At 53.4% G+C, this 22,927-nt stretch overlaps 6 protein-coding genes across 6 annotated transcripts; 2 read left to right on the forward strand and 4 right to left on the reverse strand.

The window, feature by feature from the left end:
- Positions 1-482: 482 nt before the first annotated feature.
- Positions 483-1,418, forward strand: SLS55_010355 (uncharacterized protein; the record flags this gene model as incomplete). Its single annotated transcript, XM_066781739.1, has 1 exon — positions 483-1,418. The coding sequence occupies one exon, from the start codon at positions 483-485 to the stop codon at positions 1,416-1,418; it is 936 nt and encodes a 311-aa protein (XP_066628022.1).
- A 638-nt stretch (positions 1,419-2,056) lies between these two features.
- Positions 2,057-2,461, reverse strand: SLS55_010356 (uncharacterized protein; the record flags this gene model as incomplete). Its single annotated transcript, XM_066781740.1, has 1 exon — positions 2,057-2,461. The coding sequence occupies one exon, from the start codon at positions 2,459-2,461 to the stop codon at positions 2,057-2,059; it is 405 nt and encodes a 134-aa protein (XP_066628023.1).
- A 2,057-nt stretch (positions 2,462-4,518) lies between these two features.
- SLS55_010357 (uncharacterized protein) lies at positions 4,519-5,300 on the forward strand (the record flags this gene model as incomplete). The annotated part of the gene is made up of 4 exons (XM_066781741.1): positions 4,519-4,704; positions 4,760-4,812; positions 4,868-5,122; positions 5,180-5,300. The coding sequence occupies 4 exons, from the start codon at positions 4,519-4,521 to the stop codon at positions 5,298-5,300; spliced, it is 615 nt and encodes a 204-aa protein (XP_066628024.1).
- A 10,445-nt stretch (positions 5,301-15,745) lies between these two features.
- On the reverse strand, positions 15,746-16,850 carry SLS55_010358 (uncharacterized protein; the record flags this gene model as incomplete). Its single annotated transcript, XM_066781742.1, has 2 exons — positions 15,746-16,005; positions 16,844-16,850. 2 exons carry the CDS (start codon positions 16,848-16,850, stop codon positions 15,746-15,748), a joined length of 267 nt encoding a protein of 88 aa, XP_066628025.1.
- Positions 16,851-19,851: 3,001 nt separating this feature from the next.
- Positions 19,852-20,211, reverse strand: SLS55_010359 (uncharacterized protein; the record flags this gene model as incomplete). Its single annotated transcript, XM_066781743.1, has 1 exon — positions 19,852-20,211. The coding sequence occupies one exon, from the start codon at positions 20,209-20,211 to the stop codon at positions 19,852-19,854; it is 360 nt and encodes a 119-aa protein (XP_066628026.1).
- A 605-nt stretch (positions 20,212-20,816) lies between these two features.
- Positions 20,817-21,209, reverse strand: SLS55_010360 (uncharacterized protein; the record flags this gene model as incomplete). The annotated part of the gene is made up of 1 exon (XM_066781744.1): positions 20,817-21,209. One exon carries the CDS (start codon positions 21,207-21,209, stop codon positions 20,817-20,819), a length of 393 nt encoding a protein of 130 aa, XP_066628027.1.
- Between the last annotated feature and the right edge of the window lie 1,718 nt (positions 21,210-22,927).

Below are 22,927 nucleotides of genomic sequence, written 5' to 3' on the forward strand. Positions count from 1 at the left end.
TGCAGCCTCGGGCCAGCCTGCCGGCGTGACGCTAAGCCGGATAAACTCTAGGTAGAGCGGGCGGGCGCGTCGCTCCCGTCACACCCGGACGGACTTTCCGCTGATCCTTGACAGCTTCCATCTGCTCCACACACCAACGCGCTCTCGTCGCGCATCCACCTCTGCCGCAACACCTCACCATTGCCTTCTGCCGCACGTTACTCGACACGCCATCTCGAAGATGGGGGGGCAGATCTTCATGATGATGGCTCCTGGCCTGGGGGAGGTTGCAAACTATCATGGATGGCTTCACGAGCTTTTCTTTCAAGGTGCAGCGGCGGCGCTTGTGGACCTACTTGCCGTGCCAGTCTCGCCTGCACCCTCAAGGTGGGTCCATAGTCTCGAATTTGGGAAAGCTTATGGCTGATCGTCTCTCAAGTCTTTGGTCCAACAAACCCCAGCGATGCCTTGGTTCTCAGCCTGTGAAGCGCAAAAGAGAGGCTATGCGGGAGCAGCCTGCCAGAAAGTGCAAGAAGCCTAGGGTGGAACGAGACAGCGAGCCCGAAATTTCGTGTCCTAGGCGCAAGCGGACTGCAATTCAGGACCTCCCAACCGAATTGCATGACCTCATCTTCGACCACCTCGATATCGTCGACGCCTTCAGCCTTTGCATGTCAAATCGGTATTTCTGGTACCTCGGCCAGGGACGCATCCGAGCCTACTTCATGTCATTCTTGGGCCCTTGGGCAAGTCATCGCATTCTCGCCGTGGGCGCCAACCTGGACCCTGGAGACTTTCCTCCTGGTATGTGTGCCGACGACAAGAACCTCGATGAAGATGGGAACCCGATCGATCTAAGTGAGCTTGGCGAAGACTTCACCCGCCCCAGCATCTTTCTCCCCTGTACGCTACTTGGCCAGCTCGTGGATGACGACCTGAGGTACATAGAGCAAGTTGGGTCATGCAGATCAGCAGTGCTGGAGGAAGCTTATCCGAAGCCCTCCTCGTTCTACCCCAAAGACGAGCCCTGGATCCTTCGGAACTTGACAACAAAGGAATTCGTACGGTCAGAAGCCATTGCGCTGGAACCGGAGCACATCCACGGGCCTGACATCGACTTCATCGGGTTCGGGGAAGTCGTCTTGTCACGCATCTGCTGGACCTCGGAGAGCTCACGCATTTGGTTGGACGGCGAAGACGGAAACATCAAAAGGGGCGTCTGGGCTGGACACCGCTTCGATATCACAACGCTCTCAAGGCACAGCCGGGAAACGAAGAGTGACGACTGGCGTGACGTCAGTGAGGAAGTGGCCGAAGAGATTGCGAAGATCTGGGAGAGCGAATTCGGAAGCAACTGGCGCCAAGTAATTACGGGTGCCGAATGGGGTACGAGACTTTGTACCGGACGATTCTTACGGTACGGCATTCGGCCAATCTGAAAATTGGTCAACCTGAATCGATTTCACGAAATTGGTTGACTGGAAGCCCTGTCCCACGGACGGCAAAGTCATGAGGGTTGAGAATGTGCTGCTGATAACGGAAGCAACTTCTGTGGCGGCGGCGCTACGCATTGCACAGTGGAATGATTGACTAGTGATTAGAGGAAATGCTGGGGCCAATGGTGCCTGGCGATTTGGCAGGATTGCTGGGGGATGGGGCATCTGCCGCGGCGCGAACAGTGAGCTTTCCAGGTTCCAGCTGCCCGCAAGATTGACCTCTCCTTCCGCGGGATTCGACCGAAGCTCTCCCTCTCCCTGCGCAGTCCAGCCCATAGTACTGTAGAGACATATCCCTAGGCTAGTCGGTTAATTACCTGTGCTATATTTCACATACTGCTTCTGCACGTCAAGGAACAATCATTTTTTAGAACTAATGCTCGAGTGTTTTTACTACATGAGATCTAAGACAATCCAAACGGCACCTTGTACTTGCCTGACCCTACCTCCACTAACACTCATCTGCTTAGAAGCTACTCCCATGCGACGAGCTGCTATGTATCTTGATTTTCCCACGCCGGGGACTGGTGCTTTCTTCGTGGCACTGCGTATTGTCTGCACAAAGCACTCACTGTTGCTGCTCAAGCATCTTCAGTGGCGTGCCTCGAGTCAAGCGCTTCCTTCAAGAGGCGTTGAGAATGCTCCTTGGCATCTTCAGCCGCGGCAAGCTTAGCCTTGAGCTCCGCATTCTCCGCAAGAAGCTCGGCGCTTCTCTGCTCAGCCAGCTTCATGCTATTGAAAAGGCCCTGGCTTGCATGCAACATGTTGCGAGCTTTCCATTTAAGCCTGTGCGCATGCTCTTCGTGGAACTCGCAGTTCTCGCAACGCGAGGGATCAACCGTAAACCGGTTGGCGGCGACCATGCCGACACGTGGGTCATTGCCCGGCTGACGCTTAAGAGTTGGGTCCCGCATGTACCACGGCGTTCCATAGAGGGTCGCAGACCGTGAGCTACCGCCCTGTTCAGAAGCCTGAGTAGAAAACATGATCCGTGGTTGGATGATGTGGGTTCTGTCCTTCGTTTTTCCAACCAGATGGGTGGCATTTATATACGAGCAATGTATTCGTCGGTGTTTCTTAACTCCTGCTCGACTTGTACATATATAATCTGTCTTTAACACTACAAGCATAGCCACTTTGTATAAGATTAACGAGATTTTCCTGAGATAAACAATGGCCAGTAATGAACAAAGAAAGCATTCGAAGCGGCTTACGAAGAGAGAGGAGGATGCTCGTTTGCAGCTCAATCGAAACTGCCAACGCATCCGTTGATCTGTAATCAGGCTTACGTATACGACTCGGTGGATTATGCGTGTAAGCTGCACAAAAGAAAATCTAGCAAATGATCGACAATATACTAAGCGCGAGGCCTATGTATTGTTGAATTAAGGGGTAAAACAGATGAATTTGTACTCCTAGTGGAGGAGTGGCATGAGAAGCGGTAGGAAGGACCACTGCTCCTCGATTACTAAGTCATCTACTTCTGCAACGCTTATATTACAACACTACGAAGCTCTCTTCGAGACCGTCTTCTTCCGCCGCCGATCCTGCCTCTAACCTTTTCGGTCCAGCCGTTTTGGCGGCTTAGACAGCCCGCATAATAAAGCTGAACTCCGCGCAACCCAACCGCCGCTGCGACTGCCACCACCGACACTACAGCGGCAGCAGCGGCACTAGCCATAGACATGGCCCAGTTAACTCACGACCGCATCCATACCGTCGAGCCTCACCTATAACGCGAGCACGCCGCCACCATTGTCCTAGCCGACCGCGCCACACGCAAAATATGACCACTGCCACGCAGCGATGCAGGAGGGGCGGGATGAGTATGTCGAGAAGCACGTGTACCGGTGTCTGGAGGGGACGGCGGATGAGCTGAAGACCTTTATAGAAAACGAGGTACCGGCAGCCTCTTTGCCGCGACGTCATGCCGCGCAGTTAGTGGGCGGCGAGCTTGCGCGGCGCGGGGATGTCAAAGGCGGGGTCAGTGTCGCTCAATAGCGCGGCAGATTCGTTACCGCCAAGCTCCATGACTTATCGTAGATTGGGTGGCTGTTGCATAGCTTTTATTCGCGAGCGATGCAATTCCAACCCCACACTCCCGAGCCAAAAACCTCAGCAATGGTAGCTAGAACCGGGATGCAAAGTTGGGAGCCCGAGAACTAGAGTCAGGGAACATGCAGCATGCCCAGAAGCCAGAGCCGGGGGAACTCAAGAACCGCTAAACGACCCGGGAGAGACTAAGGAAGTCGCGCTGGCAGCCTTGCAGCGCGTGCGGCGCATAAGTGGAGAAGCATACCTTGTGCACATCAAACCCGCGAACTCGGAAGTGGAGTTGGCGAATCGCGGTACGAATGGAACCGATGGGGGCTGTGGAAAGTACAACGACGACCCGGGTACATCCGGCCCCGTTAACACTGTCAGCTGACTATCACCCCACTCTGCTCGTACCTCTTCCTGAAGATAAAGTAGTAAGCTCTACCTCTACGTCCAGCGTCGTTACCAAAATGGAAAGCCAAGTGTGTTACTGGGATGACATCTAAGCCTGAGTAGTATTAAAAAAAAGGAGGATAGTGGAAGGCAATAGGTTTAACATAAGATTTAAGGTAGTGTGGGGATGGTTGCCTTAAACCATAGTGCCTAGCCGGTACGCATCGGATGAGCCCGTAAGGCGTAATCCCACGACATATTATGCGATTTATTGCGCTAGGAAAAGATATGCAACGGAGTAAACCGAAAGAACGTGCGGGGAACGTGCACGGTCTACGCTAAACCTTTACGGTAGGTGCACATGAATCGTATGTAAACTGGAGCATTATGTACGAAGTCAGCTTGACTTGCGTGAATCTCAGACATAGCTTGGCAATCTCCGACAACAGCCGGATGAAACTGAGTATGTCAGAGACGTCTATTGGACTCGAATCTGCTTGCCGTGCCAAGTAAACGCCATGAGAAGTGTATACGGACCGCGAAAAAGTATAAAGGCGTAGACAGCTTCGTAGATATCTAATACATCTCGCCATTACTTCTCTGTTCCAACAGCATGCTCTTCTCAATCGTCGGTCCTATCCTCCTTGCTTGTGGCCTCGGCGCATTTGCTGTCCCGACTCCCGATCCCTCGCCTTTGTCGACACCCTCAAAACAGAGTCTCGAATGGGCCGAGGCTTCCTTGCCGCTTCCTGAATTGAGAGCGGCCTTTACGGCCACCATTGACTGGGACCTGGATAACGTACGCGAGCCCTGCCAATGTCAAACGAACGATTTACTCACCATCGTTGCCGTAGAATCACACGGTCGCGACCCACTCGGGCACTCGTATCAGCATCTGGGGTCGGGAGTAAGTCTTGGATACTCTTTACGACCGGCGTGCAGCTGATCCAATTTGTTACCAGGGGCTACTGGTACGACACGGAGGGGCGGCAATTCGGCGAGATTGTTCGTGCCACAGACGACGGCATCATCCCTCCGGGAACCAATTATCTTGAACTGCGTTCGTACCCTCATAATTCTGCGATGCAGCGTGGGCCCTCCACTAACAAGAATGCGCTTCTAGAAATCTACTATGTCGTGAAGCTGGACGACGGCTACTGGGCGTACGTGAAGCATACGGGTGGCGCTACTCTCCGCAAAACCCAGAAGGGTATTGTGTAAGTCTAAAGTGTTTTAGTGCGTGCTATTGTTCGTTTTCTAACATGGTGGAACAGTCGCGTGGAGACGGAGTCTCCCAAGTACAACTGGCTCAATGAAATAGACTTTGCGGCGCCGGGGGTGTTCAACGGAAGTGTCATGACTGTCCGGCACTACTTTGCCCATGGAACTGAATAGTGGGCTGTTGTTGTGCTCTCAGCTCGACGTGCGTCGTGGAAAACCCATTGCAAGGCCCCGCTCCCGAAGGCTGCGATGGACTACCGGCACTTGAGGAGAAGCCCAAAGCGCCCAAGTAGTGTCAAATAGCTCCGAAATGATCATGTACTTCTCTATACACTGCTAAGCATATTCCGCAGCGCACGTGTGCAAATGACCATTAACAGATGTAGAGGAACGAGAACCAGGACGATGGCCCGCACGACTGGATGCTTGATTAGAGAAATCAAAAAGAATGCAGCGATTCGTAACGCTTAGTGCACGCGTCTCGCTTTTCAATGGCAGATACAGACGTCGTTTGCCCCATGGCCATCTCGGGCGTGCGCGCAAAATCGACGCAGGAAGCGGGGCGGCGCAGTCGGTCGACTAATTCTACTACTACGGGGACGGAAGGCTCGAGTGTGAGTAAAGTAGCGGGGAGAGCCTTCCGCAAAGGGTCATCAACGATGATCCAGTGGCACGCCGTGGCCATTCACAATCAGGTACCCAGTGGAAAGACATCATCAAGTCCAGGTGGGCGAACAGCAGTCCCGGTCCGCAGTCTCAGGTGAGTGGTCGAAGCTTCCAGTGGCCGAGGACTTCGCAAGGAGCTCGACCAGGCACGAGGTCTGGACCAGAGACGAATGTTGAGGTAGAGATGGTAGGCGGAGGTGAGTTTGGAACAATGTGGCTGGTAACCACGGTCCCGGATGAGTCGGATCCAAGCAGCGCTGCCCCGCCCAGGAGTGACGAACAGCAACAACATGCTAGAATAATCGACGGGAGGTCGACGCCGTTCCGAATCTATTCAAGCTTCATCGAGACGTGAAGGCCATCTCCGCTCTCCACCAACCAACTTGGAGAGCTGTTAGCAGAGCAGCGCTACCACGTTAGAAGTGTGGATTGCCGCGGTTGACCTAGTATACAGGACAATTCCGGCTGCCACATCCTGTCGGTATTTCCGAGCTATACCAGAAATTGCCGTCTCGTGGGATCAGCATCAAACTGAAGTGGTAGGTAGAGAAAATAGTATTTGGATCCTATGCTTGGAAAACCGATAGCAAATGATGATTTTGAGGAGCTAATTTACCAAGACTATCTTCTTCCGAATTACCAAAACGTTTAAAACGGGTTTGTCTTCGTACTTATACTCTCCGTTGCGTCGCGCTCTTTGACAAGCTTGTCCACAGCTTTCTGGTCTCCCCGCATGTACATCTATGCCGCGTGGGCATACGTAAACTTTCTCATTCCTCCAACTATAATGGTACTCGACGTCCTCCCAGGACTCAGTAGCCAGGGCGAGATCTCTCACACTAGCCACCAATGAAGCTTCCCGGTACGTCATGACGCGACCAAGGTATTTCCGCTCGCGCAGCCAGTCCACAAGTGGAGGGATCTGAAAGTATTGAGCTTCGGCGAGGAGTGCGGCGTAGAGCGAATAGTCGTGGCCCCGATGCTTGTCATAGAATAATGGGAGCGTTCCAGACCGAAGAAATCGCAGTATGTGGACAAACAAGTCGGGATCTCCATCGACGAAGTACGATCCATCTGGCTCGGCGTCGTTCTAGTTTCCGGAGAAGCGTGCAGCGAAGTAGTCGCTTCCTCCGACTAACGTTTCGCGCGTTGTGGTAAATCTACGCTCTCCGATCTGGATGTTGACTTTCGTGTCTTCCGTCAGCATCGGGCGCGGGCAGGTCGCGGTGCTCGTAACCGGGGACGATAGAGGAGAGCTCATGTTAGAGTATGCTAAGACTTCGTTGTTATCGTGGCAAGTTTCAGTCATATTGTTGAGGTGTGTTGGGATGTTCAAAGTTAATATTCCAATCTTGACGTCCGGGAACTCGAATTAAAAAGGGGTTTCGTGTCGCACGGATTTGACGAATGAGTTAGTTGAAAATGGCGTTGTGGAATGGACACGAGCTGTCAAACGTACTGGAGGCTGTCCCGCTTCTAGTGCGACCGCCAGACTATGGCGGTGAGAAGCTGTAGTACGCAGAGGAATAAGCCTTCGCTAACACAGCAGGGGACTTAATAAAGGCTTCGTTGATGTTTGCTTGCGCATTTGTATGCGGCCTCTCGTGATGTTTCCAACAAATAAAGAGAACAAGGCAAGCTAAAGAGAGGTATAGCAACTTCTTTCATTCTCTTCGTAGATGATTGATTCGTTTGAGTTTCACTTTAATGGTACACGCTAAGCCGAAAAGCTTGGAGTACTAACGGCCTAACGCGTGCGGGCAGGACGATCGCTCGCGAGGAAGTCACTTCTACCTACCTGAGAACCCGTCATTCCCCTTTTTTTGCGCATTCGCGTGTGCCCACGGGTAGTAACGTACGGCGGCTAAACCGGACTTCTTGAAAACCGGATAGCCAACGATAGATAGGGTTACACAGTTTCTTTTGTTTTCTTTAGCGCGCCGCGTCTCCCCACCGTCACCACCATTTGCAAATCACCACAATGCCGACGACACCTTCCACCCCAAAGCTTGGTCAGGCTGCCCCTCAAGCGGGCTCCGGCAAGCCTAAGACGCCTGCGCCTGCCAACCATATCGATAGTGATGACGAAGGCGACAAGCAAGCGAAAGGTAGCGACGACACCTCTATTTTATTTTCTCCTGCCCCCGCACGATCGCACGGGGTGGAAGAATTCGGGCACATCATTTTTGCATCCGCCCCCCACCATCCCGGCGCGCGCAATAGGGCAAGATGCAGGCGCCCACCCGGCGATGGTGGTGCGGTCGCGTCGTGGAGGGCGCGGCTTCTGGAGCCGCGCGCCGCGCCGATGAAGGGGACGATGACGATGCCGGCCGGGCCGGGTCGGGCCAGTTGCGGTGCGTGGTTGCGGCGGCTGTCGCGGGTGCCGCAGACGACTTGGGCTTGCTGCTCCGGGTACGTGGCTGCGTGGGCGTTCGTTGTGAAGGAGGGAAAGGAGAAAGAGAGAAAAGAGGAACCCGCCGTCGGGTGTTATTGTGTCACACGGGCAAGGAACAAGCGTTTGGGTTCAGTGCAGTGAGTAAGACAATGCGCGACAACGGCCGCCGTGAAACCAAGACACGTACCGCACGTGCGAGCTCACCTGTCTGGATGGCTGCCACGCTCGCATGCTTCTTTTGGAACTCGGACGGGCGGGGGCATGCTGGATGATGCTACGCAAGTGCCGGCCCTTCACCACGCGAACGGTTCCGAGCCGAGTCAGATAGCCAAAGCGCTTGCTTCTTCGTCGCAATCGCCGCCGTTTCCATGGTGAAACAGGCCGGAAAACACAGCAGGTACACAGCAGAGACTTTCATTGTCCGGGTGTACACCAGCCCCTCTCTCCTCAATCTTGTCATCTAAGGGGGATCGGAGCGGTGGATGCAGAGGGAATTTACAGGAATGACATAAGGCATGTTTACAGTACATGCGATGGGTATAGTACAGCAATTCAGGCAAGAGGTAGATGTAAGGACCGCAAGATAAATACAACTACCCGTCTCAATTCTAAGCGAGTTGCACAGACTGGGGATCAACATAGTGGAAAAGCGTTTAGATTGAGTAGTTCAGAGGGAAATCCCAGCTGTTCTACGCGATTCCCTTATTCTAAGATATGCTCCTTTTGTATTGAACGAGTGACTGAAATCAAATAATAAATTCATCGGTAAAGACAGTGTGTTGATACGTAAATGGGACAAGTGTAAAGAAAAGGGGTGTGGGAAAAGCGCAGATTCTGGGCATAGGGAGCATCGGAATCTCTACATCTCCTATGCCGACTTCGGCTGACATGAAGGTCGACCAGTAAAGACCGAGAACGGTAGAGTGTAACGCTAAGATAACTTAAAGAGATTTCAAAAGATGTTCGCCAGCTTTGGACTAACGGAGAACCGGCTTGAGGTCTGGAAATTGAGTGACGGGCGAAGCGGTAGCGTTGATTGGAGCGGTCGAAGCGGACAGAGCATCGTAGGTCCAGGGAAGAGTTAGGGGAGAAATGGATAACCCGTCTGGGGACGCGAATCTTCGACGGAAAGCGCTGTGATCGAGTCGTCCGATCAGACTCGAACTGCAGGTAATCCTCGGGGTGGGCCAGCCACATCCTCGTATATGACGACTGCGTCTTCATACGACTTGTCTATTTCTTTTGCTTCTTTTGCTTCTTTGGTTTCTCCTGCCTCTTCTCTCTCTTGCGCTGTAGTTTGCAAACCGAGCACTCTTCACCCGGGACGTGGTAGACCTTATCATGCGTTTTACAGTATACTATATGGCCTTTATCTTCGCAACGGTTTAGGTCCACGACGTGTCTCTCTCCACGATAATAAGGACTATAGCTAGTATTAGTAACTTCCGTAATGCTATAGAAGAGATAGGTAATAATTACCAGTGGTGGGTTCTCGTCCTCGGCATGGCGACAAGGTATGATGCGGATTTGTTGATTTACTGGGGAATCTTTGGATGCGAGATCAAAGATCGGTAGTAGGGGTAGCTTAAGGCTTTAGGGATCTAACGAACAGTAATAAGAGAAAAGAAGGGAACTATTATATAGCTACCCGCAAAGCGTGACGGCCAGCTATTCTAAACGGCGAACGGCGGGCTTTAAGACATGTTATCTATGATTACTTCTTTTTCGCTGACTATATCTTTGTTAATGATGCTCGATCCACACATGGAGCCTGAATGTGTAAGCCACTAACGGAGAGTGGTCTAAAAGGTTAAAGCAGGTAGAGCGTGCAGGTCTCTTCTGGCGTAGCTTCCCTTTTGGTATGTCACCCGCGCGGCATGGGACGGTGGCGCGGAGAAGAATGTAGAAGCCTTTTCCGGGGCGGCTCCTTCACACGCAGCGCCATGCGAGTACTTCCCTAAGCCTAACTTCGCGACAGACTGTCTCAAAGTAAAGTACGGGTCAATGACCTATACAAGCTGACGCAGGCCGGGCGGGGTGATTCCATCTACACCATCTTGATGCATTCATTAGTGAAGAGGAGGATATAACATTGCTTTCAGTGGTCATCGCAGCAGCGTCCAAAGTAAGTAGGGTCCTACATTTCGAAACAAAGAGCAAATGGAGTTCTGACCCTCGCCCGAACAAAGTTCTAGATCTTTGCATGCGTTTTCACGAAGATGTAACAATTCCACCGGCCCAAGATATCTTTTTTATGTAATAGATTGCTTTAATCAACCTTGTTAATCCTCACTTGCAACTCGTGTGTCTTGATCCACTGTCCATGGCAGCCTCTGCGCCGCTTCGCTTATCTAATGGCGTTTAAATCGTCACTGCGGCGCGGCAGAAGCGCGACGGGCACGCTGTTTGGGCTCTCGGGCATCGGCGGCAGCAGCAGTGGAGGTGGTGGTAAAAGTGTACGTAGGTCAGGTGAGGACGATTGTCTCAGCCCGGCGCTTTGCGGCACGGTGTGGTGGCCGACGCACCTTCCTTCGCAGCATCTTCTTCTTAGTGATGTGGTCGCACTTGACGACGGATTGGGATCGCACTTGACGGGAGCTAAGGTCACACTAAACGTGGGATTGGGGTCGCACTTGACCCGGGATGGGTTCACACTTAACAGTTTGGGGTCGCACTTGACGTAGGCTAAGGGTCGCACTTGACGGAGGATTGGGGTCACACTTAACCGAGGATTGGGGTCACACTTAACGGTTATGGGGTCGAACGGTCGAACTTGGCGGGAGAACGGGGTTACACTTGACGGAGGATTGGGGTCACACTTGACGGTTATGGGGTCGCCCTTCTCGCGGCTAGGCCTTCTCACGGCTGGGCGCAAGCACGAGACGAGTAGGCGCTGGCTCGACGTAAGCCCTGTCGCAGCTGGGTGCAGGCGGGCAAACGCTGGGAAGTAGCGGTTCTTGCGCAGGCGGCGGCAGCGGTTGCGCGCCGCGATGTTTTAGAAGGACGACGACACTTACGCCGGCTGCCACTGGCGTTGCGCTGGCGATATCAGCACGAGGCCGTATCACAGACCTGGATTCATGCATTCAGAATCTTCAAAACACCCAACCGGCCGGGCCGTTGATAGTGAGCGACTCGCCCTTCCAAGCACGTCGGCCAGGATCATACAATTTCCCATGCTAGTCACAGATTCCAACCCCAGATCCCATGAAGCACCTGTCCGGCTAAAGCGTCAACAGGCCATATATGGACCAGATGTCCAGCAATGATGGTGTACACGCAGAACAACTTAGTCAGCTCGTCCCAGGGTATACAGGCGGCCCCCGGGTCGCCAGCTCGCCTCCCCTCCGCTCCCCATCCCAACACAACATCACCTCAATTTCCAACAGACAAGACGGAAAAGGCCAAGACCACGCCCAGCATCGCCAACAAGTGCACCAAAGGCCAGTCGCCGGCCCCCTCAGCCGCTAGGATCGCCCGATGCCGCGCCTTGACCTCGGCCAACGCCAGATCCAGATCCGCAAGGACCGCGTCCCTCTGCATGTCGAGCTCCCACAACGCCAATTCGTCGTCCTTATCGACACCGCTCCGTTGCGCCCGTATAATCTCAATGGCCTCGACCACGTCGGTCATCGATGCCCCGGTGGCAGGTAGCTGCGGAACCGGAGCCTTCCCTCCCGGCGCGGTGGCGGTGGTCGAGGTTGCTGGAATAGGCGTCAACTCGGTGTACTACTCTCCCTCCATCACGGATCGCCGTGAACGTCGCCCCCCTCTGCTGTGTGTGGGCTTACCGTCTTCACTGGCTGCACTGGCGGGTTGGTGCCCGTGGCAGAAGCCCGAGGCATGCTTGGTCGTCCACGCGCATCGCGCGTCGCGGGCGGTCGTTGCGCGGCAGCGGACTATGCGGTGGAGGTCGGCTGGTGGCGTTCCGCTGGTAGTCGTGGTGGTGGTTGCCATGGCGGTGGATGTGTTGGCTTCCGGAGTTGACGCAGACGTTCGGTGAAGGGTTGAGGAGAAGGTAGTGTAGGGTTTATGTAAACGGTAAGAGATAAGGGAAAAACCGAAGATGGCCGGAAGGAATGGATGTGCGCGCGGTTAAAAGGGCCATTGCGGGAGTGGTTACATGTTCAGGTTTGGTGTTTGCCTGGGCATCTGTCTGACTTTAACTACTTGAAACACACGCCGTGACGTAGCGAACAAACATCGGGCTTTGTACTAAGAAAATTCCTGAAAGACAAAGCTAACGATTTACCACGGCAACAGTGCGTGTCGCATACGTTCGTGGAACCTACATGAAAATAGACCTGCTATGCAAGACATAGGGTGTTAGAAGATAAAACAAGCCCTCATAGTAAGTTTTACGATGAAAGTGTCTAATGTTTTCTAACACCCAGACTAGACAGGCACCGACGACCCCCCTCGTGGCGGCATGCATGCAGCGCCGCGGCGGCGGCTCCAACGACACCCAACCGCCGGCATCGCCTCCGGCCCCCTCGGAGCATTCGCACCACCACCGCGATGCAGGCAGCGGTACCGAGCTGCCGCCAGTATCACGCGCTCTACGGATAGTGCCCATGGCTCATGTAACTTTAAAGGTTCATTGGGTGTAGGTAGATAGGAAGGAGGTTCAACGATGAGGCTAGAGACGCGCACTCTGGCTGCAGAGCCCCTCTTCCTTTTTCCCGTGTTGGTTTAGCCTCACTGCTCGGTCACATAAGATGGTGGCGAGCTGAGCTTTTCTACTGGTAGGCCTGGTCCGGGTTAGCCGCACAAGGTCAACGGATCTCGAAACTCGACCGCCTCCGGCGCGGTCCTTGTCGGCGTTTGTGACAAAAGAAGATTCGCAGACTGCCGCCGGAAGGTGTGGAGAAAGATGCTTAGGCATTCAGCTCAAGCGCAAGACTACGATTGCATCCTGCCTAAGGAGAGGTAGCAGCTGCTGACCGTGTCCGCGCAGATCGACCTGCAATTTGCCGACCTGCACGACCGCGCGGGTCGCGAGCACGTAGACGGGACGATCCGCCAGTTTATGATAAGTCAATGACGGCTGAAGTTCGTTCTATTAATGGAAAGCACTACTATTCTGTGTGCGTAACAAAATGCTATGTGTGGATGAACGATTGCGCGTGGAAAAACCCAAATCCAAGCCCAAACACAGTTATGAAGGATAGTAGAGAGAGTTTGAGAAGAGTAGAAAATGAAATCGTGGTTCAGCGCCGAAAACGTCCACTCCAACAGTGTCGTCGACTCGCGCCGCTGCCGTAGAATAGCGTTCGCGACCTCGGATACCTGTGAAGCAACGGTGCGCCGGTAAGCACCACGTGTAGTCGTCGTGATGGGAAGCTCAAGAAACCGTAAACAGCCCGTTAGGCTGGAAAGCGGCCGTTTGAGAGCCTTAGCAGATCTGACCATCTGGGCAGCAGCTTTGCCCGCTACGGGTGCAGCTGTTGCAGCACTTCTGGCAGTTGATGCCAGGGAGAGAGAGCTGTCCGTCGCTGATGCAGGATGTCCCCGCTATCTTTTTGACCCGGAAGCTACCGATGCGATCGTTCCAGCCGTCGTTTTGCAAGTCAGACTAGTCCCATACGTCAGTCTTCGGCAAGCAAAGAAGGGTTTGAAACTTACGCTTCCCGGATTGAACAGGGTGTAGGCGTTTCCGGCGCAATCGAAGTCCCTGGACGCCACTGTTAGCTTTGAAACCTCTTTGCAAAACTCGCGAAATGGCGTACTCTGAAAAGACCAATGCGTATCCCTCATCAGGGCCGATGGAAGAGATGGAATGCCAGCTGTTTTTCTGTTAGCCAAGCTTTCACGGATGAGGGAACATCACACACTATGGGGAGGTTAGTCCAATGCAGGCATCGACTTGCTGCTGTGCATATCCACATGTTCCACTCCAGTTGGTGTCAGTGCAGAGGTACACTCCTCCTGCCTCCCTTTTTTCAAGAGATCTTCCTTCTCCGGGCGAACGGGTAACTAGCATGTCCTCTGCAAAATTCTGAGACTCGGGCAGGGAAGGATAAGAGTTACGACTGGAGAGAGGGGTGGCGGAGATAAAAGAGACGAAAACCATGAGACTAAAGCTGAAGAAAATGGATTTCATGCTTAGGGTCGTGTTGTGTCTTGCTGCGTGGGAGTCCGGTTCTGTTAAAGATGGATTGCTGGGGAGTAGATGAAGAAGACAGGTTATATACCTAATGCCAAGCAGGGAAATTCGAGCTGTGCAGCGAGGTGCTAGCATATACACTTAAGTCGATCGTAAAGAGTGGAAGCTCGTGTGTATTACGCCATATTGTTGGGTATCTGGCATCCAACGAATGAGACGTGTGCCGGGAATGTTTTTCTAAATCCGTGCGCAAGAGCAGGGATTTCTCCATACCTATTTTAGGAGCGATCCGTGACGTATACTCGTCAGGCAATGCTGTGAGGCTCCCGCATGTGGCCCTCTTGTCCCCGAATCGCATGTGATATGGTGTATGCTGGGGCATATTTTGCCAGCACCAATACTGTCAGGATATAAGCGAGCTTGTAGCATGGGGGCGCGTCGCAGTGATTGGCTTTTGCTTCCCCGAATTCACACTTTTCCAGCCATCTCGTATAACAGACCGGGTGGCGTATACCTGGAAAGGCAGTTTTGCTGTCCACATGACTAGAATTAGGCAAATTACATCTCTGTTGTGGGTCATTCTTGTGGCTCTCGGGCACGGATCATACGATGTCACACCCCATGATGTGTTGCCTTGTTTGCCTCATCTGCCTCGTTAAGCCAGCCCGATAATCGCGCTCCATGGAGAATCCAGAAGGATTAACTTCCTCTCGGTGTAAGGATTTCATTACGTTTGCTGACCGCAGCTTCAGCCGCCACTCTGCCGCAGTCTTCTGTCTTGATTCCATGCATGCTAAGATTATTGGCTTCGAAGGGCGTGTTACCAGATGCGGTGCGCGTTTACTGAAACTGGTTGAGGTAACCCAGAGGTCTACCTCTACATTCATGATCCTCAAAAGCTCACTTCGGAGGTAGTAATCAACCATCTTCGGAACCCGCGCAGGTAGACTTTAGATGGTCTGTGGGCTAGCTCAAGGGACAAAAACTTGTAAAACCAATAGGTTATCTGTAGAGCCAAGGATTTCCATGTATTTCGGAACTCTGCAACGAAAAATATCAATTTAGCTACGTAATTGAGTCTTCCACCCTCGTAACCACCCTCCCTTCATCCTTTAGGCATCGCAGCTCGCCTCGTTGCCGTTGTACGTGTGATCCACGTTGCACTGGCCGTAATCGAAGAGTGCGATCGCTATTGAAAATATTAGCCAACTTTATCAGGCCATCACGCACTGCGCGGGCTGACTTACTATCGACCGGGAGGTTATCAGGCGGGCTGCGGACAATACTCTGGTTGTCGTCGGGGGTGAGTGACTCCTCGCAGTCGGTCTGGACCTCGCCACCGTCGTAGCTGTCGCCGGTCCAGATGTCAATGTGCCACGTGCCAGAGCCCCAGTCTTCATCTTTTCCATGTGTCAGCGGCAACCATGGGGCTTTGTTTTTCGGTCTCGCGCATTACTTACTGCACTGGGCGCAGAAGTCCTGGTTGATGCCGTACTTCTGCAAGTACGGGATGTAGATGACCTCGCATGGCTCGAACTCGCCGGTGGCCGTGGCGAAGGTGAGAGGGTCGTCGAAGGCGCCCGTCCCTCCTGCGTTGTTGCCGCGGCTCGAAACAAGGTCACACGAAAACGCGGTCTCCGTCGAGCCCGGAGGGTCGTTGTCAGGAGCGCCGTAGAAGGTGATGCGGGTACTCTGTGTAGAGCAAGCGGCCGCTGTAGCGACGAAGATGAGCGTTGCGGGACCCAAAAGAGTAGTGGCTCTCATTTTTGGGGATTGATCAATGATTTGAATATTGAAATAGACTTGATGGTGTTGGACCTGTGAGCAAACGGAGGAGCTTTAATACTTGCCCTACGAGTCTGCAGTCAGCGTCCCGCTGCGGGATTCAAGGGCTACCTACAAACTCCGGTCGGCACAGCCCCCTCGCGGCGTCGATACGAATAGCATCAGTGCATGTCTCTTCCTGGGGTGTATTTATAGCGTGATTCATTGTCAGAAGGCTGATCTCCATGTTCTGAATCCTCTAAGCCAGCTGGTCCTGCTGGGTTTTCGTAATTTGATAGGTGGAATTAAAATCCATGCACAGAGCAGATTAGTTTCTCCAAGCTGGACTCCCCCTGTACAGTTAACCGACCATGCAAACCTTGCGGATGCAGTGTTACAGCCTCAAGTAATTGGGTGCGGGGATGTTCAGCCGCACCTGAGATGATACGAACTGATGAGCTCGCGTGAAATGCGATTGGCACGACGAGCAGCCACTACGGGCTTCAGTCTCCACGATAGTAATCAGCCTCGACATAGCCTCTCGTCGTGCAGCTGTGGGGCACTTATTATAGACTTAACTGTGTGCCGGTTGTGCCATGCTTGCAGAAGGCTGAGGTGTGTCAAATAATGACGTTGTTATCACGCAACCAGAAAGTATCCAGACCACCGGCAGCGACCACAATTAAGCTAGTGCAGCAACAAGGACCTAGTCAAAATCAGATAAATATGAATTCTCCCTACTGCTTAGTCTATTGCAAAGCCTCATAATGTGCCAGTGCTACACACGACTCATGTTTGCTGGCCGCAAGAGCTCCTCACTCTGTTCATTTGACTCACACGTTCAAGATGTCCCCACTTCAGATGGATACCTCACGTCGCCTTCCATCTCCGCTGGCTCATGCAGACCCAGCTCCGATGGTAACGCTTTGGGACTAAGCTCGAACCTTTGCTCGGTATCCTTGTCTGCCGGCATCTCCGTTTTCCCCGTTGACGATAGCTCTGGATGCTGTCCTGCTTGTTCCACATGATGATTGCGCCGGCGTCGGGAGCAATAAACATAGGCCAACGCACCAAGAAGTATGCTGAGGCCTGCGATGGCGCCTAGGACGGCCCCGACGATGGTGCCGGCCGGAGGACTTTCGTTGCTCGAATCGGTCGAGGTGGGTGAAGCGAGGGTCGTGGAAGATGGAAGCAATTCAGGCTTGATGCAGGCGTCGATGCTGTAGTACTCCCACGACGTGTTGTAGCAGCGACCGACCTCGGCGAACTCAAGCGTGTCCGACGAGCACTCTGCGGTATCCGAGTTACTACCGTAGATGGTGACTTGATTGTTTTTCGTTCCTCGTTAGTGCTTTCTTCGGACATAGTGGCTTGGGAGGCTTGCACCCACCGGTACATCCGCGATCTTTGCCGACGACTTGGAAGCTCGAGAAGTGGCCAGACGCCTTGCTCGCAAAGGATGTGCAAAGCCCGTCAGGGTATCCGTTCGGGCCGTCGATGGCATTCATCGACTTCTGGCATTCTGTGTCTTGGAAAGTGCTGATGACTGTAGCAACGCACTGAGACGCGAGGAGGCTGAGAAAAGTCCATGGGAGGAGCCACGGAAGATAGCCCTGTTGTAGGCGTTGCGGCAATTCAGGCATCTGCATAATTTTTAGATGGAGAAACAAATTTTGAATAGAGGGCTGAGGTCTAGGGACAATTTTCAAATTACTCCAGGCGCAGGCGGTAGGGAAGGGAATAGTGAGGTAAAGAAAATGCGCCCGAGCGTTATCTTATAGTACACGCGTAGCAAGGCTGGCGGCGTGGGCACTGTCGTACCAACTGCGGTAAGAGATAGCCCGAAGCGAGGGTCTGATTGGACTATGAGCTGTCAGTCTGTGCATTCAGCTTAGCCCGAAACGACGCCACAACCCAGCCAGGTTTGTGTCAGATGGTTGCTGGACCTTCGTGCGACCTCGGGGAAATGTGGATTTGGCAATCTTTTGCCATCTACCTCTCATCATCAACAGAATGACATAACCCCCATCTAGACCAAGCCGATAACGATGTCAAAGCGCCGTGTCGCTGCTATTGCTGCTACTGTCAATATGCAGGGCCAGTTAAAGCACCGGGACAGCGACTTTAGTTTCGGAGTTCGTCGGTGAGTCCCGTCGTCGTCGGGGAGTGCTTAAGACTACGGTATGGTGTGCGTGACTAGAAAGAGCATTTTCCCTGGGCCCAGGTGTAGAGGGCAGAACCGACATGGGCGCCCTTCATGCGGATATGAGCGGCCTCCACGCCTATATGGGCGCCCTCAACGACGATATGGGCAGCCTCCAGGTCCAGTTTAGCCGCCTCGAAGCCGACACGTGCGGCCTTCAAGTCTAAGTCAGCGGCCTCCATGCCGACATGGGTGGTCTTCGAGCCGACGTTGACGGCCTCCATGCCGACATTCGTGCCTTTCAGACAAGATGCATCAGCGTTTCGACCGTCAGGATGCGCTGTAAGAAACTGCCCACTTCCCGCAACCATAACTCTCGTGCTAACAACAGCCATGTTGAAGCCGCCGCAGCGCAACGCCCATCCTCACCACACCTGCAATGCTGTGTCCAAGTCGCGCCCACCCGCCCGAAAGCGCAGGCTACGCTCTGCTCGTCGCGCTGCCTCTCCACCCCACCAACTCTGAACATTGGCCGCCAAAATCCGCGGTAACATTGGACGCTGTCCCCCCTTCTCGAGCCCTCCGGCTAGCCATGTACGCGCTCTCAAATGTCTGACCAATGCGTCGCCGCCATTGCGCTTGATTCAAAATTGCCAATCGACTCGAGGGCGTGACAAGCCAACGTCGCCCGCCCTTCAACCCCACTCCGCCGCACCAACTCTCAGTATAACCTAAGTCAAACTCCACCACCCGCACACTCGATACTGCAGCACCATGGACTTCTTGATACGGTATTTGATGATGATGGACGAAGAGCAATGGAATAGGCATACCCGTAGATGAGAATCAGAATGGACTTGATGGCTGCAGTGCTTGCTTGACTCTTCCCTATGACCTGTTGCTAGTAGGACTGCTTTGTGAGGCCGCAACAATACAAGAGACCAGCACCATACGAGGGCTTCTCAGTGTGCAAGCATGGATCTTGGTCTTCATTACCGTCTGCTAATCTCCGGTTTAGTTCCGCCTCACAACATGATCGTTCCCTACCACCTTCACTTCAGCCCACCATGTCAGTCGAGGCACTTCTCCTTGTAAGGCAAGGCTCAGAGTCCTCGCGAGATACGGCGACACTACTTCATCTAACCCCTCTCGTGTATCAGTCTAGGCGGTATTACCTCGTCTGTGGAGATATGGATGGAGCAGGCAGTGCAGGACCAGCGAGCGCAACGGCCGGTGAGGCGGAATCCTAAAGCAGTAGCCGAGGTTGGGAAGCAAAAGCCATGTAAAGAAGTGGGAATTGGTTGGAAATTGGTACAGAAAGCATTTTGTGACTCCCCCCAGCAATGCCTTTCCTTAGAAAAGAAAGAAGCGCCAAACCCGAAGCCTCTAATAACACCACATCCTTCTCCAGCGTCGGGTGCCAGCCAAAATGTCTATGAGCGCAGACCTGAGCGTGCCGTGGTCGGTCGGCGGGTGCAGGCGCTCCTGCGGACCTTGGTGACGGCGGAGTGGTCACGGTCGGTACGGAGGGAGGAGCGGGCGCGGTCGGGAAGGGCGGCCAGGGGCTTTGGCAAGACCAAGGGTGCGCGAAGCACTCCGAGCAAGCTAGTCTACAGTTAGAACGAGATTTCTAAGGAATGTTATTAGTGGCTTACAGTGTTTCCTTTCGCGCAGGTTGCTGACGGAGGCTCTCGCTGGTCTTGCCGATTTGGGCACCGACCCTGTCTTCAAAAGTGGTTATGGCGGCGCTTAGCTCGGCGCGGTGGGCGCGCATCTCGGTTCTGAATGGGCCGGACTCAGAGCCTAGTTCTCGAATGCTGTTGCGGATTTGGCCGAAGTCCTTGCACAAGTCGGCTTTGAAGGTGTGCATTGCGCCAGTCAGCTCGGTGGATAGGTTGGCGATGGCCTTCAAGACGTCCTTTTCGGTCGCGCGCTTACGGCGAACTTTGGTAGCGTCAGCGGGCTTCAACTTGGATGGCATGGCCTGGTTGGTGGGGGTGTTGGCCGCCATGGTGTTGGTGTTGGAGGGAGAGTCGCGGAGCTGGAGCGCGCAGGACGAAGCACAAGGTCGCGTTCTCCTGATTGGCTGGGTTAGCAGTCATGGTGTCGGTGGTGTGTGGGTGAGAGTCGCGGAGCTGCAGCGGGAAAACAAGCAGGCAGCTTAACCTTTTAAAATAGCTGTTACATGGAGATGGAAACAGTATTACTCCCCATTCCTCGGTCGTGACTATAAGAAAGCACATATGATGGATATAGCTCGTTGTTGTGTTTATTGGCTCATCTGAAACGGTACGGGAATTGCCTGGGTTGAGGTCAGCCGAGGGCAAAAAGAGTCAGGATTTGTATAACCTGAAGCTCATCGAAGCAAAAACAGGACACAGATTGGTATATCACGACTCGAAGTTCAAGAAATGTTGCGTTTGATAACTGTAAGATTGTTGCTTTTGAATTTTTTTTCAACGGTTTCGTCCACATTCTTTTATTTTTTTTTTTGAGAAGAACACTGCACACCGCTCATGATCAAGCTTATCGCTGGCACATTCAGCGACCCTGGGAAGAGCGGATACGATTCTCGACTTCCTCAATGAAAGCCCGATCTCTCTTACTCTGCCTCTCTCACGCCTCCTCGGCCGACTTCTTCTGCTTCAGCGCCTCCTTGAGCTGCTTCTCCAGCTCATGAGACCTCTCCAGCTGGTCTAGATACGCCTGCTTGAAGTCCATCGTATGCGCAGCACCGTTCGCCTCAGCAGCATTGGCTTTCTCCTCGAAGAAGATGCGCTCGCACCAGATCGTGTTGATGCTGTCGCAGAGTTTAGAATTGGCCTCACGCAGCTGCGTGTTGTCACTCTTCAGGCGATCAACCTCGCATACACTGGCAGTCCAGAGGTCATGTAGATTGTTCGCGTGCTGCTCGACGCTCGACACCCGCTTCTCGAACTCCTTGCGTTCCTCTTCCCATAGCTTGCGCTCTGCGAGGAGCACTTCCTTAGTGAGGTCGGTGGAATCCATGCCGTTGTGGAGGATGCGAGAGCCGCTGCTGTTATATAGCTGGTGAAACTCTGGTCATGTTCAGTTACAAACTAGAAGCTCTTTCGTTTTGCGTATAATGGCGTTGTGAAAATCTTTGTACAGAAACATTGCTTCAGGATTTTCTGATCCTAAATTCAGCTTCTGGATGTGAAACGCTTGTCATACTATGACAATGCTGCCACAATGCACATGGGCTGTCAGGATATGACAAGCCCGCCATCGCATTCGCCCCTCTTTCTATACCCTTGACCCAGAGTACGATTTGTCGCACAGGTAGAGCCTGCGACCAACAAGTGTACCGAGCTTTCGATTCGGTGCAAGAACCAAGCTAAGCCAGAGAGACGGCGTCCGCTTGCAGCTGGGAGTAAGTCAGTGTATCGGTGGATGACCAACTTATATAAATTGTGCCCACCGTACTGCGCGCCGGGCTACGGCGGGCGGAGCGGCCTTTTAGGATGAACCTCCGAGGACCGCCGCGTTGCAGTATTCCTCTTCAGCTTCTACACGCGATCCTTCCATCTTTTCCTACCACCGGTGTAACTCCTACGGCAGACTCGTCCATTCAAGAGACTCATCCTCGATATCCCTGATGTACTTTCAAACCTGCCGATATTTAATCAAGGCCACACATTTCGCACGCGCGCTCCGATACACCTAGAGCAAAACAAGTTCACTGGAGACAGTAGACTCAATCAAACACAGCCAACGTTGCCCAAAAGCTCATCTTCATTGTGCCCGTCGGATACAGAATCAACATTCAGCAATTTGTGAGAAAGGAAAGGCTGTATTGTTGACAACGGAGCTTACTATCCGTACGACAGAGGAAGGGAAAGCGCCCCTTCTCCCTCATAGCAAAACACCACGCCGAATCTGCTAATCCGCGCCCTCCAGATCACGAACATGTCCCACGGCAACCGGTGGACGGCGGATCTGAAACGCCGACAAAATCAATCATGCTTGCATCATACACAAGTATTACCAAGACCGCTTCGGTAGCCATGGCAGGTGAGCAATACTGCGGCTCCGCCGTCACAGAACGGACAGACACCGGTCCGCAGACTCAATGTGAAACCGTACCGTGGCGCTTCCACCTACAGCGCGGCGTTTGCCGTCGCGGAAGCCGTACGCACTGCCACTCTCCCAGCAACAGGACGCCTTGACAGAAGGCCGAGCTCTTTATCGGCTCTTGGCGAGGCTAGGCAGGTACGAGACACGAGTGCCAATGTTTGTTTTGGTAGGACACAGGCAGACCAACGGGTTGGTAAGATGAAGTACGTAGAGATTTGTGGAAGGTTTCGCGAAAATCATGGCTGACGCGGGATGGCTGCGCCCATCCTGTTGGAGACGACGAAGGAGAATGCAGTGCTGTATGAGTCCGCGTTTCATCACAGGGAATGGTGGTTACACGGCTGACGGTGTCCCTCGCATCGATGAACTGCCAACAGCTTCCTGGGCGCCACCACTCAGTCTTCATGCGCTTCGTGGCATTCGTAGGCCATCCGAGCGCGTTGGATGTGCGGGGGTATGGACTGGAGAGTTCTGGGCCGAAGAGCGTGGATGGGAGTGTAGATACAAGGAGAGGTGCAGAAGTTTGATTGGTGTCAGTCGCGTCTCACAGCAACGCGTTTCGGCACGTCACGTCAGGTTGCACAAGACGGCGGTTAAGGTTTGCAGCAATCGCAGCCATCCCGCTCGCT

The sequence above is a fragment of the Diplodia seriata genome (genome assembly GCF_021436955.1).
Source record: "Diplodia seriata strain FDS-637 chromosome Unknown scaffold_12, whole genome shotgun sequence".
NCBI lineage: Eukaryota > Fungi > Ascomycota > Dothideomycetes > Botryosphaeriales > Botryosphaeriaceae > Diplodia > Diplodia seriata.